Source organism: Uloborus diversus, chromosome 3 (genome assembly GCF_026930045.1).
Source record: "Uloborus diversus isolate 005 chromosome 3, Udiv.v.3.1, whole genome shotgun sequence".
In the NCBI taxonomy this organism is placed as follows: Eukaryota; Metazoa; Arthropoda; class Arachnida; order Araneae; family Uloboridae; genus Uloborus; species Uloborus diversus.
The window spans coordinates 92,304,482-92,324,494 of NC_072733.1; the positions used below are offsets into that span (position 1 = coordinate 92,304,482).

The 20,013-nt window shown below is 32.6% G+C and overlaps 1 protein-coding gene across 1 annotated transcript in view; it reads left to right on the forward strand.

Annotated features, from left to right (window-relative positions):
* Positions 1–215: 215 nt before the first annotated feature.
* LOC129218850 (hormone receptor 4-like) overlaps positions 216–20,013 on the forward strand; it is a 43,583-nt gene continuing 23,785 nt past the window's right edge. Inside the window, exons 1-2 of the mRNA XM_054853172.1 lie at positions 216–876; positions 1,153–1,378. Of these exons, the coding sequence (XP_054709147.1) occupies positions 216–876; positions 1,153–1,378 (887 nt within the window). The remainder of the gene's footprint in view (positions 877–1,152; positions 1,379–20,013) is intronic.

The window sequence follows — 20,013 nt, forward strand, 5'->3', positions numbered from 1 at the left end:
TTTAGAAAATACTATGTGAGATTGGTTCCATTGACTCGCTCCGAATCTGTTACCAATATAATAACTTGGTTTAGATTAGAATTTCTAAAGTTAATGCCCGTAATATCAGCAATATAAAGTTGTGGAGCCTAGAAATATCATCTTCAACAGTTATGTTTTAAAGCTATAAACATGTTTTAAGATCTTTCCTGATTTTTCATTTCTTTTCAGGAATTATGATTGTGACTACGTGGGTGAACACCATGAGTTTATTCCATGATATTAAGCTAAAACGGCGGAAGGTAGACACTCATATCAACAGCGACGGAGAAATCACAGCGGATTTAAGCCCTCCTACTTCGTCTCCTGAGAGTCTCTATACAGACACCCTATCCAGAGAGCAAGACGCTAGATCCGCAACCAGCAGCTCAACAACACAACCTTATTTGTTAGAAGATGGAGTTTCGCCTACGTCGGGATCTCCACCGCAATTGGAAATTATGTGTCCGAGCATTCCAGCTTCCAGTAGAGACAGTCAGACTAGCCCTCTTCCAGAGACTAAGTGCAAGGAAAGGGCACCTGACAGTGAACATGCTGTGAACGGTTTTGTTGAAAGTCCTCAACATGAACGACGCAACAGTGTCTTTGATGGCGGCGGGGAGTGCAAAATGAGTCCAGAAGGTCTGGATCTAAGTCGTACGAGAGGAGAGAAAAGCACATCCCCGTCTTCTTTCGACGAACATATGTCCAAAATATTGAGAATGGCCCCCAGTGCGTACAAGCCACCCTTGGTAATGGGAGATATTCCTGGGGCTGGGCCTGGAAAGACTATGGTTTGGTCAAACTGCAATGACCGTGATGGTATAAATTGTTCACCTCCTAATTTGAGTAACTCAGGTAAACACACACATTTGACTATACCTGTCGGTAGTCCCGGATGTCCTCCATTGTCCCCTCGATCCCAGCAAATTCCGGTTATGTTCAATGGTTCACATCGTGTTGTACATCCATATAACTCTTGCAACAGCAATAGAGCAGAGCCATTAATGGTTTTGAGTCCCAGTTCTAGCCGAGCCACTTATGTCAGAGATGGAAGCCCCGTGGGCTTTCCACGCTACTGGTCCAATAATGGCGGTCTTCCGAATGGAGATTGCAAGCCTCTTTCCAACATAGCCCCATCATCATCTTCAGTTGTTCACGTTACTGATTCTCAAGCACTCAATTTAACAATGGGTGGGACTATCATTGGCAGGAGTGAAGTAGCGATTGCCCATCCTTCATCATCTGTTAATCTTATTGGGGAACATGACGATGAAGATGGTGAAGATACTCCAATGGTTTGCATGATCTGTGAAGATAAAGCAACTGGACTGCATTACGGGATCATCACCTGTGAAGGGTAAGACTCCATTAAGAATTATTTAAAAAAAATATGTTAACTAAAGTATTGAGCACACTTTGGTTATATATTGTTATCCTGCTTAACTACTGAAGGAGATATTTTCTTAAGATTTCAAGGAATAACCATTTTGCGATTAGTCTATTTGCACACGCACACACAAAAAAAAAAAAAAAAAAAAAAAAAAAAAAAAAAAAAAAAAAAAAAAAAAAAAAAAAACATAGAGTAGTCTGTGACTAGTAGGTGGACAATGAAGTGCAATTTCATTTTCAGAAAGTAATAATACACTTAAACGCTGCTGCATTTAATACATGACGTGAAAACATTTTTATTGATATGAGTGATAATTTTTTAAGCAATAAAGATAATATATGTAGCTCCGTTTCCAAATATTTTGTAGCTTTTAAAGACAAAGGATGTAGCAACCCCAAAAACAAACATGTCTAACCAGTGGATATACCCAACATTTTCAAGCGGTCTTTTGAGAAATAACTTTTTGAGCTTTAGTAAAAAAAATGCCAGCTGTTCAATCGCTAACGTGTATTTATTTATTGTTCAGACTAATCATAATAACAGTTTATTTGTTTTTAAAATAATATAGTCATCTATATTATTTCTCAAGTTTTTTTTTTTTTTTTTTGTCGGTACGTCAAAATTGCTTAAGTTCGCAAGCGTATTTCAATGATTTTTTCAACTCTGTTGAGGAAAAAAAAAAAAAAAAAAAAATCACACTCGGTTGCTTTCCAAAATATTACGTAAAAAAAGGGGGATTATTAAATCTCCGTTGCCAACCTATTTTTTTCACCGCTATCGGAAACGCAACTAAACATCTATTCTTCACTCCTCACCATATTTATATCGATTTTGCACTTACTCCAAGTACAAAGTGTGTAGTACTTAGAGTAAGTATGCTTTGAGTTTGCTCAGTTGAGCGAACTACTAGAAAACCCTAGTGTTTTATTTCTGCTGATGGAAATCAAATATAAAAATAATCTATGTCCATTGAAAAAATAATGTATATGCAGAAACCGGCAAAAATTTAAATCTCTGGTGCCAAGAAAATTTTGAGGCGCCAGACAAATTACAGGGTAACATGACTTCTGAAAGATTCTTGTTCTAATTATTAATCTACTCGCCAAGATATTTTATTTTTTGGTAGCTGGGATATGTCAGACCTAGTGGTTTAAGGCGTATTCAGTTCTGTTCTTTGAAAAGGCAAATGCCGAGAGGGTAGTCCGAACTATTTTCCGCACAGCAATCTATTTTTAACCAATTATAAAAAATTATATTTCCGTTGTGGTCAGCGCATATTGTATTGTTATTTTCTAGATTTGCGGTTTTGATTACTTATATTCATATATAAGTAACTCCTTGCATGTTCCTTTCAATGACGTTTGTAACCAATTGAAAGCCAGGCTGGATGACTTTGAAACTTTCAAATCAGTTCAAGGGAAACTTCATTTTAACCTCGACTGGAATGTTTTACTTACATTTAAAGCTAGTGCTTTAATTAAAATAAAGCAAGGAGATTATTTTCATCCTGTATTGTGTCTGCTTGAATGATGAAAAAATGAAATTGATTAGTAGTTTTATTTTTTTTCGGTCGCGTGTGAAAAATGCAGTTGCGTGCAGATAACATCTGACATTTTTTGCGCAAATCTATGTTATTTACACGAAAGTAATCTTGTTGATATTTTACACATTCTATTTTATTTCTGAAGATGACGTTGCATATTTGATGCGTGGGCTACAAGTTATATTCCAACTGAATAGCAAAAGCTGGATGAAACATTTCTGACAATTATTTCTGAAACGAATAAGTAGTTGGTTGCTACAAGTCTCTGCAAAGTCTTATCAAAAACAGTATGCAAAATTTAGTAAGCTTTAACTTAAGACACTATGTTATTTACATTTAAAACTTTGATTTTACTTTCCCGCCATCATTAGAAGTTTACAATTAACATTTTTAGAAAAACGTACTTTTTAAATATTAAATCGAACGATCTTACTGCAGGTGATATTTGAAAGCTTTCCTCATTGCTGTTCTTCACATTCGTTTTCAACATTTATTGGCACAGCGTACAAAACAAAAAATACTAATGATGTAGGAGAATGTGGGGCAAAGTGGAATAGTTAAAATGATTGAGCTTTTACAAAATGAACAAGCTAGAAATTTGTTTTGAAAATTACCGTATAGAAAGAAAGAACATTGTATTTTATAGCAAAACTTGCACTGAAGAGTTATTTTTTATTTTTGGAAATAAAATTGTACTTTCAAAAAAAAAAAAAAAAAGTGGAAAATTTTAACTTTTTTTCTTTATGGGGCAAAATGAAAAATGAAGTATTTTTTCGAATGAAATATTTTAAATTCAATTGTGAATAATATTTTTAAGCAAAGTAATGAGCAAATAAAAGGATAATTTAATAAATTAAAAGATTATGAAACAAACTTATAAATTAATAATTTTATTAACTAATACATGAGGAAAAGTAAATGAGTATATAAAATAGTGAATGAATAAGAAAATAAGAAAAATAATGTTTTAATAAGGGAATTATTATGTAGAGGAATGCAAATAAATTAGTTAAAAAATTAATGCATAAGTTATTTAGTGAATAATTGAATGAATAAACGAAATGAACTATTTCACTTTGTCCCATCCACTTTGCCCCGCATTTACTTTACTAATTGTGAAAAATATTAAAAATACAAACAAGCTAAATTGCAACCTATTAAATGTTCATATTTTGGCTATTGCATATTGTTAATTGACCCTCAAAACTAAAAAATTCACCATCGCCGAATTTTAAAACACCGTGGTTGATTTTGAATGAATTTTTAAAAATCCACGCGCAAAAGTGCGCTCTTCTGAAACGTCACGAGCCTACGTCACAGGGCGCGAATGGGCAGCCTTCCGCCGAAGATCCCTTGTTTTCGCTAGGGACATTTTGAGCGCGCTGATATTTTTATTTTTTAGAAATTCAATAATCCTTTTGAACACACTATGGAGGCCGGATTCGTTAAAGCACAATCTAAATAATCTTCCTCAAATAATATCAATGGTGATATTCGAATATTTCCGAGAGGATGAGAGGTTTAATGTTCCAGAAACGCGAGGAGTTTAATGCGAGGAGATAAGCCTTTTACGTTTCATCTTCGAAGTCGAATGCACGTTCTTCGGTTTCTCCCATGACATGGGAACCGGTTCGCTAGCGTTTCTCTCCTATCGGACGTCACTTCCTATGCCATCTGACGTCACAGGCGCTTGAACTTTAAAAATTAATTTAAAAAAAACTACTTATCGTATCGCAAAAATTTTTTCACCTATGATGTTCATACATGTTACTCTATCATATAAAAATAAAATTGAAAAATCGAAAACTTCCCTATTAGTATTTAAATTGTTAATAACAGGAACGTTATCATTTAATAATAACAAACTAATTTTTACTTACAACAAATATTACAACAGCAGTATCAATTTTCGAAAATTGCTTGTATTAACATATGCTTTGATTTTCAAAGGCATTTTTCTCACGACTGGAATAGACTACATATGTTACTACATAGTTAACATATTACTAGGAAAGTGGCACTAAAAGCAGAGTAAAAATTTCACCACTTCTCTTGCCCCGGTATTTCATTTTGCTCCACACTCCCTCTAATTAAAATAAATAGCAGTGCGTATAATTTTGGAAATTATGAAAGTTAATCTTTTACGTGTTGGTTGAGTATTCGATTCATTCTTCAAGCGTACCATGTCTCAAGTTATTTTTCGTTCTTGCAGTTGTACAGTTTTGTTCTTCATGTTCTAAAAACGTTTAAAGTATCAATTGGTAATATGCCTAGCTTAGAAAACTCATCTAAAGCCGCTTGTCGAACATTTTCAAACCACGGATTTATGAAATAGTGAACCCCGTTTATAAGTTTCTATTTTATACGTTTTTATCAATTAATCGTTTTTTAAAATTGTCCGTGCAGAGTCTAATACACATTAACGTATACCTATTATACGTTTTTTCATTCAGTCTCTTAAAAAACGTGTATTTGGGGCTTCACTAATACGGTGTAGTAAATACACTTGTATGCGCATTAATATTGTCTCAGGTACAAATAGTATGAAGACAGACGATTTTTCTACTGTTACAAAACCTGCAATGTAAAAAAAAAATGTGTAAGGTTACCAGTATTAATGGGTATAAAGTTACAGGAATTCTGAAGTGTGTAGCATCATTGTTTTAAAAACTCAAATTGTTGGAGGCATATTGCACTATGGTTTCAGTAAAATTCAAAGACTATGCGTAAAGATCAGAATCGGCGCAGAGCACGTAAAATCTTATAAGCGAAACGAAATCCGTCCTTGGTGGCTGAGAGGTTTTAGCTCTTGCTCTGCGACCTGTCTGAGATTCGCGTTCTGGGTTCGGACCCTACTCAGGTCATTTACTCTCTTAGTGCTATAAAAATATCTTGTCCGTATATTGAAATAAGTAAATATTGTTCGTATTTTAAAATAAGTGGTGTATATTGGTTGTTAAAAAGCATGAACTTCATAAATCGTTCAAGAAAGTCGGATGCAAGCTTAATTTTTGCTAATGTGTAACCTTTTAAGCAATTTCTCTGTAAGCATACAGAAAATTCTTTTGTAACCTTACGCAAAAATGAGTGAGACGTTACGCTATAGTTACATTAATATGGTGTAATCTTCTACAAGAATTGTGTAACTTTACACCAGTTATATCAGTTAAGTTACTCCAGAGTAGTGGAGGCAGCTAAGCTGCCACCGATTTTCCGATCAGTAAGCTGTCAAAAAATTTTATACAAAATATTTTACAGTGTGTATATGGAGCAAAGTGAAATAGCGGGGCATAATGAAATGGTGAAATATTTACTCTACTTTTAACGCCACCTATATAAAAATATTTAAACTAGTATGTAGTAACACATGTGGTCTATTCCAATCAAGAAAAAAATACCCATGAAAATCAAAGAATATGATAATACAAGTAATTTTCAGATTCTGATACATACTAATAATATTATTATAATATTTGTTGCGAGTCAAAAAAATATTTTTTGTACTGTTAAATGATAAAGTTCTTGTTATTATCATTTTACATATTAATTGAGACCTACTAATATTCAATGCAGTATTTATTTGTTTAATATTTAGCTTACGTGCATTTTAATTGGCTTGTACATTTAGTCAAGTGCATGCGGGGCAAAGTGGATGAGGCAAAGTGAAATCACAAAATTCGTTTACTTATTCAGTCTTTTATCAAATCACTTATATATTTACTTATAAATTAGTTCATTTATATTCCTTCATTTCATAATGCATTTATGTATTTATTCATTCACTTATTTTCTTATTTATTCACTATTTTATTCACTCACTTATTTTGTTTCACCTATTAACTTATTTATTTATTTATGCATTCATCAATTGCTTCATTTCCTTTTCATTTTCTCATTCATTCTTTTATTTGCGCATTTATTTGATCAAAAATACCTTTAATGATTGAATAGAAAGTATTTTATTAGAAATATATTTCATTTTTCCCTTTGCCCCGTGAAAAAAAAAATCAGTGAAAATTTTCCATATTTCTTTGGAGCTACAAACTTACTGCCAAAAATAAAAAATAATGTATCAATGCAACTTTTATCGTAAAATACAGTGTTATTTCTTTATGTGCCGTAATCTTGAGAACCAATTTCCAGTTTGTTCATTTTGAAAAAAGGGAATTATCTTAACTATTTCACTTTGCCTCACATTCCCCTACCTCTGAATCTGAACTTTTCTGGAGATTTTCTGGTTCACTGCAAGAAAAAAAAGCGTGTTTTTGTTCAAACTCTTTTACACACATTAGAATTTTTTTTAATGCATTTTGTTAGATATTTTGTGTTTTATTTGAAGGTTTTACTTTTGCAACAATGGCTGTGACACCAAAAGTACATGGTTAAACGGAATAATATTTTCATTGTATGTGATAGGAACTAAAAATATTAACAAAACAAGATAAAAATTAAACGAAACATTACTGTTTGCAAATTGGTGATTACAAGAATTATTTAGAAGTTTAAAACAAAACAAAACAGTAAACTCATAAGTTTAAAGGAAAACAAAACAGAAAAGGAAGAGAACTACAAAATTCTTTAAATAAAAAAATAAAATTATAACCATGACATTGCCAAATAGAGAGAAAAGGGTACTTCTGCAAGAATTTTCTCAAGCCTCTAAGCCAATCGTCGTAATTTATATCTTAAATATGAAACTCCTCCATTTCCATAGCTTCTGTTTAAAATGTATTTCATCAGACTGCTTTTCATCATTTGAAATATTACTTCCAGATAAAGTATTGCCATATTAATTAATTATCCTCAACACTATGCGGTTTAGGGCGAATTAGAATTTCAAACAGACCACAAGGACAAATTTCTTTGCTTGAAGTTCTGTTGCGAACCAAAATCAAGGACACACCTCGATTTTCGAATGTCAAGCTGAAGGTGGGTGACGACTTTTGATCTCGAAGGCAACGAGTCTGTTAAAGTCATGGACAATATTCACCTTTTTTCTTCTTTTTTCTTTTCAAATAGTCAACAGCTATCATACTGATTGCTTCCATGTTTAAGGTGTGGTACGTGATACACATATAAAGATGGTTGACGATCTCGTTAATCGATTATTTAGGAAAGTAGGGAAAAAGATATGAAAAAAAGGTAGAAATTTTGCAGAGAAATCCGTGAGAAAAGGAATTCAACCTTTTGATGAGCAGTGTAATTATATTTTATCCCTTTTTTACCCCACTCAATGTGGCCTGAATGTTTCTGAGTGCATTGACACAATGGGTAAATGCTATTCATAATTATAGCTTGAGCGTTTTAAATGATCTTCGATGAATCTTTCCAAATACTTTCGTTAATAGCTAAAACACAAATGAGAGACAAAAGCCTACATTGGTTCTTATTATTTCATTTTATGTTTATTTATTGTAATCCAACGATTAGATGAAGAGAAAAAAAAGGCTTCCACTTTGAAACTTTTTCCATATTAAAATATACTATTGTATATGAGTGAAACTTTTTAAAGTTTTACCGGTGAAGAAAAAGTATGCCCCCCACCCCCATACTTTTTTATACAGAAATTAAATTAGTGTTTCTACTTTCATTGGTTTTTTATTAATAATTTTTATTCTTCACTTAATTAGATATTTTGGTTAATACGTAATTGTTAATACTTTAAAAAAAAACGTATTGCACAAACTACTATATTAATGCGAGGTTTTCAGGTTAAAAAAATATTAATCTAATTGACAAAAAATGTGTTCTTAAAACATGTTTTCTTATATTAGCAGTATACGCAAAATAATCATCGCAAGAAATTTCAATTAACAACTCAACAGGATATCAAAACGTTTACAGAGCGCATTGCGGTTTTTCAAAGTATTGTTCTGTCCGTTTCATATGAGGTACTTGAAATATTATTTGTCAAGATGTTTCCGAGTTTATTACTTCAGAAAATCTGCATTGTCAAAAAAAAAAAAGGGTAGAGCTCCTGAAAGCAACATAAGAAAAAAGTAAAAGAAAAATAAGCTTTTCTGCTGCATTTTTATATGATTTACCGCAAAGCAATGCATAAAATAAAATTTTAAGCTCGATATCTAACAACTCAAAGGACAGTCATTTGAATGCAGATTTCATAACAAGTTTCACTTTTAAGAAATGGATGATTTAATTTGTTTAATATTTGCGGCATTGTTTGAAATTTTCCTTCATAGCAAAGGCGAAGAATTCCTCTCATATTAAATCTAAGTCATTATAAAACAGTAACAGTTTCATTGAACAAACACAAGTAAATTAGAGTACATTATAACTCAACATCAACTATTCTTGAAATCTAGAATCTCACATATGCACAGAAATGTCTCGTCTCGTATGTGAAACTAATTTAGACAACATAACAAATAACATAAATTATTCTTCTTGAAGAATTTAGAACTTTTGACAAATGCCAGCAAATTATAATCAAGCACAAATTAGTTTTTTCCCAATTCGTCTTGGTCAATTCAAAAGAAACCAGTAAAAATAGTTTAGGAGCTACATCAATCAGTGTCGTGCAAATTAAACAGAAGATATAGTTACACGCTTACAAAATTATCACTTGCTAGCGCTGGTTGATGTTTTTTCATACCTTTAGGATGACCGTAAAAAAATATTACTTATTTTTCATGTATTCAACCGAAAGGGGGAAAACTTGAATTAATTACACGCTAAATAAGAGTAAACTAGTCAGCGACGAAACTATTTCTTACGAAGTTGAAATGTTTTGTAGTACTTTCAGCATACAAGAAATCAAAATCGATGCTGGAAAGTTCCTATTACGTACCATTTATATAACACCTTCAGGAGGGAAAAAGGTTAATCCGATACAAAAAAAAAACTTTTTCGAGAACAGTTAGCATATATTCATTTCTATAACTACTACATAGTAAATTAGGGACATTTAAAAAATTTCCTTTAAAATGTTCAGTGATTTTTTATACAGAGATGAGCCAGTGGCAGAAACGGCAAAAACTAACTGCGGACGTCTCAAAACAGAAAAGATTCACTGTAGTGCCTCTCAAAACTCATCTATAGATCACCTGAAATAAAAAAAACCCTATGATTAATTAAATAAATTAAGCAAAACATTTTTTCTGCGAAGTACAACGTCAAGTTTAATGTCTTTAGTTCTTTGCACTTAAAAGTGAAAATAACGGTGTTTTTTCAGAAAAATTAAAAATTTTGCTGTTTTTAAATTCTGTTAAAATGAAAAAAAAAATCGGCACTCTTAGGACTGCTAACAGATGTGAAAACTTAAAACTACAAAATAAATTTGGCATATTTGTGCGCACGTGTGTGCTCTGTGTATATTTAATTTTCGTTCAAAATTAAAAGTAGTTTCAAAAACTTAAAATTTTATAATTTTTAAATACAAAATATTAGTTACAGTCTAGCTTTTACGTTTATCAGCAATCCGAGCATCAATTATATGCATTTTGGTATAATCTATTTCAGTTCGTTTCTAAAGTAAATATTGATGCAAATATAGGAAATATAAAAAATAAATTCGTAGTTTATGTTCAATATTCCTTGCATTGAAATAATAAACAATACATATACTGAACTTCTCCACGTAATCAATTTACTGTATTACCCCTCTTTACCCGACATGCCGAAAAGAGCATGCCGGGAAATTCGAATTTTGAAGCATGTCAGATAATTCAGGGTTCATTTCAAAAAAAAAAAAAAAAAAAAAGAAATAAGGAAAGAAGGCCAATTTATGGATGAAAAGACTTTTGGTAAAGACCAAATGTCAATTTGTTTGCCCTATTTTTATGCATTTATACGTACAAATGTGCGATCTATTTTAAGTTTGATTTGAATCATACGCAGCTGTATTAAACTGGTTTTGCATGGCGATATAAAAACATATTGGTGACGTGTTATTTGAAATGTAACTGTTTTTAAATTTTTAAAGTATCGATTTTAGGTTTAATTTTACTTAAAGGTTCAAATTAATCCAATAAGAAAGTTTCTATAGCTTTTTTTAAAAATAAAAAAAAATCGGATTGAAAACAAAAAGACCTGATTTAAATTAAAAAAAATCCCATGTTTTCAAAAATATCATGATTTTTTTTACTTCGCAATCATTATCATTTTTATTATTATATTCCAAAACTGATACTAAAGGCTTATGGTATCTACAATAGGAAATAAAAAACTTTTATTCGAATGTATTTAAAAATCTTGTAAAGACTGCATCAATTCTGGTTTTATATCTCGTTGTGCTAAGATTGCAATCATTGGACATCGTTAAATTAAATTCTCTATTTAAAAATTTAATTAATGTTAGATTTTTATCATCTGCAAAGTTGATGTTGAAATACTCACTCAAAATCAATGTCAAATCATCAAAACTATTCTCAATTTTATCTTGAAGTAATTCAGAAGCGTCTTCAGAAAAAAATGAATAAACTTCCATTCAAAAATTCTTGTATTGCATTTATAGACTTAGCCGGTGAAATATAAACAGCAACCATTACAATTTTCTGTTCATTTGCAGGGTAACAACGATATACACACATATCACCGATATCGGAAACATTATTGTTTTTCCCATCTCAAAGAAAGCCCAAAGCGTGTAAAGAAGTTTTTACTGCAAAAATATTATAAAAGCTTAAAAATGTTTTTTTCTTGAGGAAAGAAATACCCAGAAGAAGCCCTGACCCGGGTGAGGATCGTACTCACGCTCACTCAAGAATCAGATTATGAGACTCAAGGGCTGCTGACAGCGTTACTGAGGACCGCAGTTCCCATCGAAAACAACGTAGTTAAGGAACTGAGAGAAGCCGCTGTATTCAAAATGTCGGTGAAGTGAAGTGACGGTGTCGCCAAATGAATGGTCTTATCTCCACCTCAAAAACGCTCACTGCGCCTAAAGAAGTTTTTACTTCAAATATAATCGACTCACCTACCTGTAAAATCTTATAAACTAGGAAAATCATTTCTTTTTTTACACTCTTAAAAAAAAAAAAAAAAAAAAAAAAAAATCGACTCACCAAGAAGGAGACATCCGATTGAGACGAAAACTAGTGGATAGGAAGACAACGCACAGAATAGTAAATGATTAAATTCTCAGAACAATTGAATAATTTATGTCTTAGTCACAGTAACAAGTTCAATAAGGTATTGACCCACATCTAGCCTAGACACAAGCTGAAGCACGGCGTGGCAAACACCGATAAAGCTATCGGAGGGTGTCTTGCGGTATTTCCGGCCAAATTCGCTCTAATTGTCGGACGAGGTTATCAACATTCCTTGCCAGATGCAATCACCATCCCATCATATCCCAGACATGCTCGATGGGATGACGATCTGGCAGGCCACGGAAGAGTTTTACAAGCTTGCAGACAGTTTATAGCAACGCGTGCCGTATGTTATCTGGCATTGTCCTGCTGAAAACCAGCCGAGGGTACTGCAGAAGGAACGGCAGCAAAACAGTTCTTAGGATGTCATTGACGTACCACTGTGCAGTAAGTGTACCTGTAATTACGACCAAAGGGGTCCAGTTATCAAAAGAAATGGCACCCCAGACCATAATGCCTTCTAGAGCGTCAGTGGCAGGTGGCGTAACGAGCGTAGATTTCGTTGTCCCAACCGTCTGCAAATGGTCATGATGGATACTGGTGTTTGGGTTGAATGTCTGATGGTTCATAGAGATGAAGAAAGCGCTGTGACAGCTGATCGTACATCACTCTGTCATCACAATCTGTTGTGACCCTAGGTCGACCGCTACCATCCTGACGCTGAACTCAGCCGCGGAATTCCTGCACCATTTTTCACCCATCCTTGCCAACATCTTCGAATTGCTGCATCGCTTCGACTCAAATGACGAGCGATTCTCCGATTTGACCAACCGGCCTATTGCAATCCAATGATACGACCTCTTTTAAACTCTGACAGTTGCTGGTAATGAGCACGAACCGTGCGGCGAGGCATTTTTAAGTTGCTGAAAGCTAATCTAAATCGCAATCAAACAGAAAGTGTTAGCAGCTGTTGAAGAACTGCTCTTTAAATACATCTGCTGGATGCGCAGTTTCGATGCGCCGGAGATCAAATTATTCATTCCTTGGACACCAAATTTTAATCTTTTGCATATCTTGTCAAAACACTCATGCGTACAAAATTTTCTTGGTGCGTCTATTTTTTTGTTATAGAGTGTATTTCAGATGATTCAGTGATTGGTTATGATTGACATTTTTTTTTCTTGATCCAGACCATAATGCCTTCTAGAGCGTCAGTGGCAGGTGGCGTAACGAGCGTAGATTTCGTTGTCCCAACCGTCTGCAAATGGTCATGATGGATACTGGTGTTTGGGTTCAATGTCTGATGGTTCATAGAGATGAAGAACGCGCTGTGACAGCTGATCGGACAATCACTCTGTCATCACGATCTGTTGTGATCCTAGGTCGACCGCTACCATCCTGACGCAGAACTCTGCCATTTTCCACCCATCCATGCCAGCATCTTCGAATCGCCGCATCGTTTCGACTCAAATGACGAGCGATTCTCCGATTTGACCAACCGGCCTCTTTCAATCCAATGATACAACCTTTTTTAAACTCTGACAGTTGCTAGTAATAAGCGCGAACCATGCGGGAAGGCATTTTTAAGTTGTTGAAAGGTAATTTGAATCGCAATCAAACCGAAAGTTTTAAAAACTGTTGAAGAACTGCTTTTTATATACATCTGCTGGATGCGCAGTTTCGATGCCCTGGAGATCAAACTATTCATTCATTGGACAACAAATTTTAATCTTTTGCATATCTTGTCAAAACACTCATGCGTACAAAATTTTCTTGGTGCGTCTATTTTTTTGTTATAGAGTGTATTTCAGATGATTCAGTGATTGGTTATGATTGAAATTTTTTTTCTTGAGATGTCCGTAGAGAGTTGTTGTTAATGACTCATATAATTAGTACTCTATCCTCATATAGGGGAGGGTAGTCCAAAGCGGGAAGGTCGCCAAAAGTGGGTAGACCTTTGTATGCCTCCCCCCCATGGTGCGCAAGCGGCGATGCGTACGTATGTCGTGTTTACGTGAACATCCCCGAGTTTTAATAAGTCCCAGCGAAGCTGCAGTGAAGCGGCATGGCGCGACCAGGCTTAAAATGAAAAAAAAAAAAAGATACATTTTTAAAAAATAAATGAACTTTTGTAACTTGTGATTAGTCGAAGAACAACTTATTTTTTTGATTGTCAATAATATTACGTTGTTCTGACACCATCTACCTACAAACTACATTAGTTATTTCGTTTGTTTCCTTTTTAAATTTAAGGATATAATTATTGGGAAAAAAAAACGTGCCTTTGGGCAAAGCGGGTATAGGAGTTAATCATATATTTATTTATAATTTCTTGACTCGTGTGCTGACTTAGATTTTCTCTTTCAATAGGATAAGTTTAACTTTAAATGTTATTTTTTAGGATGACAATTAATTAGTTTATTAATTTAATCAGTGGTTGGAAAAACTACATTTTTTTTGTAGCGAACTCCAACTACAACTACTTTGTTACAAATGTAGTTAACTACAACTACAACTACTTTGTTACAAATGTAGTTAACTACAACTACAACTACTTTTTTTCAAAATGTAGCAACTACAAACTACTTCTGAAATGTAGTCGCTACTTCGCTACTTTCCAAAAAATAAGGAAACACATACACAATAGGTTGTCCCTCAAAAAATGAAAGTCAATTTTTCAAATTGCATACACTCTTGTATTTTTCTTCTTGTGTAAAAACAATCGTGAAAATAAATTACTTTTTAATTTAAAAAAAAAGACCACCTTCAAAAAATACCCAGGAACTAAAAAGCAAAAAATAACTGATTACACTTACATTCTATTTCCTACCCAAACATAGAAATGAGATTTATTTTAATTAAATGAAATTCCAGTACAAAAATCAACTGAACTAAACACCGAATTATAAAATAAACACTGATTTAAATTGCTATACGATGAATTATTTTAAATACCTAACTAGTTATATGCGATCTCTTAATTTTTAATAACCTTTTGAAGTCGGGGCCGCGTATAAACAACTGCATAACGCAACTGACAGCCCACCGAATCCTGAATTAAACACTAATTTAACTATACGCGAAATTAGTCTTTAAAACTAAATCTACTCAGTTACGTTAGGTAGTAGTTTATAGGAGTCCCCGATTTCCATAGGTTATTAAAAATTAAGAGATCGTATATAACTAGTTAGGTATTTAAAATAATTCATCGTATAGCAATTTAAATCAGTGTTTATTTTATAATTCGGTGTTTAGTTCAGTTGATTTTTGTACTGGAATTGCAAAATAAATTTCATTTCTATGTTTGGGTAGGAAATAGAATGTAAGTGTAATCAGTTATTTTTTGCTTTTTAGTTCCTGAGTATCATTTGAAGGCGGGTTTTTATTTTTATTTAAAAGTATTGTAATTTATTTTTTGCTTGTTAGTGGTGTAAATATCACGACGAGCGTCTCGGAGACTTTCGACGACTGTGTAGAAAGGCTTTTGCAAATGCGTAACTAATTACAAAAAAAAAAATTGTCTTTATCATTAGTTGTTCAACTTTATCAAATTTTGCTTTCCGCAAGCAAATGCACGAGTCACTAAAAAAAAAATAAATAAACGAAATCGCTTTAAGTTTAAATTTGTAAAGTTGTAAATTTTAGAAATGTAATATTGTAAATTGTAATTTATGTTTTACAATACGTGTCATGTAACTCGTGATAAAAGTCGCATGTTTCTTCACATTTCCCCACTATAGATGAAGTTTAAAAATTCCACTAGAATGAATTTTATGTTTGCTTCAGAGAATCCTTAATTCAAAATTTTCATTATCATTACCCTTAATAATATATATTTTTAGTACTTTCTTTAACTATAGGTAAAGAAAGTATAAACCTTTGTTTTATTGCCTTTGTTTATCAATGGGTTTTATATTTAATCGTTTGTGAGGGAAATTGCATGAAATTTATTGTTTTACCCTTAACTTTTCCCTAAAGAACAAATAGGGTAAATCAAAGATTTGGAACCTAAGTTAGACCACCCCTAAACAAAACCACCACCAAACAACAACAACAACAAAAAAAAAGCATAAAAACCGGTTCACTAAGTGAGACGATATACGAAGTTAATAAAGTACAAATCGATTTAAATGTGAGTATGATATTTGAAGAGTTCCCTCAATTTCATCAAAACTGAACTTGATGACCAATAGACCGCCGAGGAAGTATACCGTTTCAAGCAAAAAAAGATTTTCCTTATCGGTACAGGCAGGGGCGTGCATAGAAATTTTGGAGCCCATCATCAATGACTTTTCCGGACCCCTCTCCATATTGTTAACCCTATATTTCACCCTTAGTTATAAAAATATTGGGCCCCCTTTAGGCTCGGGCCCGGACCAACAGGTGTCCCTCCCCCCTCCCTGTGCACGCCCTTGAGTACAGGTATCTTCGAGTATGTATGGAATATTGTACAAAGGAAAAACAAATCCGACGAGTTCAGAACCTCCTCCTTTTTTTTTCGAAGCCTGCTAATTAATATAACCCTAATTTCAAATTGAACTGGCGGCATCGTGAAATAGTAAATCTAGAATATTAGTGAAACTTCAGAAATCATACACAGTTATATTGTATATTATTAAAGAATATAAATTAAATCGTGGGGGAGGGGTGTTCTGTATTCAATTCCTCCGCAATTGAACACTAAATATATTTAAAATTTGGAATATTAAACAAAGAACATTATATTTTAGTGCCTAAATAAAGTTATTTATTAGTAAATAAAATATTAAAGTAATTGACTCAACTATTAAAGCAGCAAAATATATTTAATTTATTGCTTTGCTACGCAGTAATATTTACATTAGTAAAACCTATACTGCCTTGCTAAGCACAGATTTGGTATCTGCACATTTTATCAAAATTGAGTTATTGTCACCAGGTGGTCGTTAGTAATTTAATTTACCTAAATGTCAAGTTTTTTGGCGATTACTGAACGCGAAATATTAAAAAAAGTTTTAAGAAAAAAATTGTAACTGCACAGTTTGCGGAGTTTGCTAAGGCATTTTGAACGTAAGTGACAAATACTAAGCCTTTAAAGTGGTATCTGCGCAGTTACCACTTTTTTCCTTAGTAATTTGTAGATACGACTTTTATACCTGAGTAAAGCAGCATATTTAATAATGTAGCAGTTTATTGTAACACAGAACATTAAAATTGGTTTACCGTTGAATAGTCGATACAGGTTGATAATAAAAACCAATACAACTTTGCATAATTGTTAAAGTTAATATTCAGCTTTTTCTATTTAAATGTTTATTTAAAATGCAAAGTTTAAAAATGAAATGCATGTAAAATATTCATATCTAATCCTTTTATGCAAAAAAAAAAAAAAAAACGCATTTCATTTTACGGCCAGTAATATTTTTTTTAATTATCGTCTGCTGTCAAAATTATCTTCATGCTCGGTAAAAATGAATCTAGAAAATAAAACATTATAAAAAAACATTCTTTGAATATAAAAAACAAAAAAAATGTTATGGATTACAGTTTTAACTGTCCGGAGTTTTGAAAATGGTATCTTTCAGAAGGTAGATTCTGTTAGATTTGTATTAACAAAATAAAGCGAAACAGCTTAATCCAAAGAAAGCACAAATTTTCAGTATTATTTAATGATACATTGAGCACGTTTTACTAAGCTATTTTTGCCGTATCTGTGCAGATACCCCTAAAAATGCCTAGTAATTGTCACTTACGGTGAAAATAGCTTAGTATATGAAAAGCTTTTGAAAAAAAAAATTGTCGTAACTACATTTATTAATTTTAAATTAAGATTTTTACAAAAATACTCTCTTACGGTTTTTAGATAAGTTATTTACGAAACAACTACCGCAAGTTGAGCATTTGATTTAGTCATAAATCAGAGAAAGAAATTGTAAAACTTTAATCATCAATTTCTCATTTTGAGCTCTACTGCAGATACCATATCTGTGCTTAGCACGGCAGTATAATAATAAATTAGCAGGCAGCGCAGCGTTGCGAAAATTAATCATCCATGTGCCGCGAGAATTAAATATCGTTCAAGAGAAAGCCAAAACCTTAGTTGTGAAAATACACCGATCACAGCAAAACCACGTGACCGTGACGTATGAAATTTAAAGTCTCTTGGATTTCTCCGATAGCCCTTATCAGATCCAGACCAAGTTACAATGGGACCATCTGGGAAGTATATCCTTCCAAACAATTTTTTTTTTCAAATCGGTCCAGTAGTGTTGGAATAAGTCGAAAACATACATAAAAAGCCGCAATACGAAATCATAACCTCCTTTTTTGAAGTCGGTTAAAAAGTTTCATATAATTTGCACAACGGCAACCCGTGTCGACTTGCACCTGAAAGTGTAAAACAGTACTTGTATGCTAGGCCAAATCGAAAAAAAAACTTTTTTTTAGAAACTCGAAATTTATGTTAATAAAACGTTGCCCCTATACCCAACACCCCACATGTACCACAAGAACATTTATTCAAATTAAAAAACATTTACATATGCCACACTTGACCTAAAATTTATAATTTTATTTAAGAAATTGATTTTTTTTCAGTTATCTTTCAAAAAATTACATATAAATTTAAATAGAATATCAAGTTCAAAAATTACTGGTGAACACATTTACAGATCAACAATTACAAACGAATAATAAAAGAATAATATATTTTAAATGAAAAATTTAACTCAACCTGAAAAAAATCCATATCTTTGAGTACTATGTGGGAGACTTAAAAATTGCAGGAAAACAAAAATTTCTACTTAACGCTAATTCCCTACTTTTCTACTTTACTGTTTATATTTTTCAACTTGATAATTTCTTAAAATCTTACATATCTGAAAATATGTATCAAAAACCTTATTTTTTGAAGAAAATTATAAATGTTAGGCCACGTGTGGGATATCTAAATGGTTTTTATTTTAAATAAATATTTTTGTGGTGCATATGTGGACTATAGGAACAACGTTTTATCAACAGAAATTTTGAGTTTCTAAGAAAAACATTTTATTTTAATTTGACCTAGTACTACACAAGTGCTGGTTCACACTTTCAGACATATTCGGAACTTGTTGCCTTTGTTCAAATTATATGATTTTTTTTTTTGACGCAAAAGGATAAAATATAAGAAAGTGTGCGACTTGAAAAATCAACTTTCGATTTTTTTGGGGGGGCGGGACCCCTAATACACAAACACACCGTAAGAGGATTGAACAAAAAAAGATTGATAAATTAGCTCAACAGAAGACACTAAGAAAAATGTCCGTTATCATACTCTCATATACACTGTAATGCTCGCATTTATTGTAAGTCCTCCAGAACAGTTCAATTTCATCCTTTTCTATAACAGTTTCAGTAGCTTCTTTTTATTTGGTGAATACTGTCAAAAATTTAAGCCTCACTAAAATATTTGTGTTTTTCAATCTTCATATAAAATTCACCTGTTGTTCTGTTCATATAAAATTCACCAAATTTTCAACTCGCGAAATCACCGATATCTTCATTTTCACGAAAATAAGTGCTTTTTTCAATGTAAATATTGGTGAAATATAAAAATTACGACGGCAAACAAACTAAAGGCGTCGAACAGATAGCAGGTATGGCGTCAAAATGAAATACCTGAGGTTAGCTCGTATTTTTATTAGTCTTATTTCTCATTGCATCTGCTGATGTACTTGTGTAAAATTTGCGCCAGTCAAATTCGTTTGAACATTGATTTTTTTTTTTTTCAGTTTATTTGAAAGTAGTTTCCAGAAATCACTACAAACTACTATTTTTTTGTAGTTAACTACTCACTACACTACTTTTTTTTAAAAAGTAGTGCGCTACACTACAAACTACTCAAAAATGTAGCTACTACAGTAGCGTCGCTACTTGTAGCGCGCTACTTCCAACCACTGAATTTAATCAGTTACTTCTTTATGTTTTATAAACAAATGTGCTGACTTTAAATTGGATAAGTACAACTATTTTATATTTTTTTATATAAT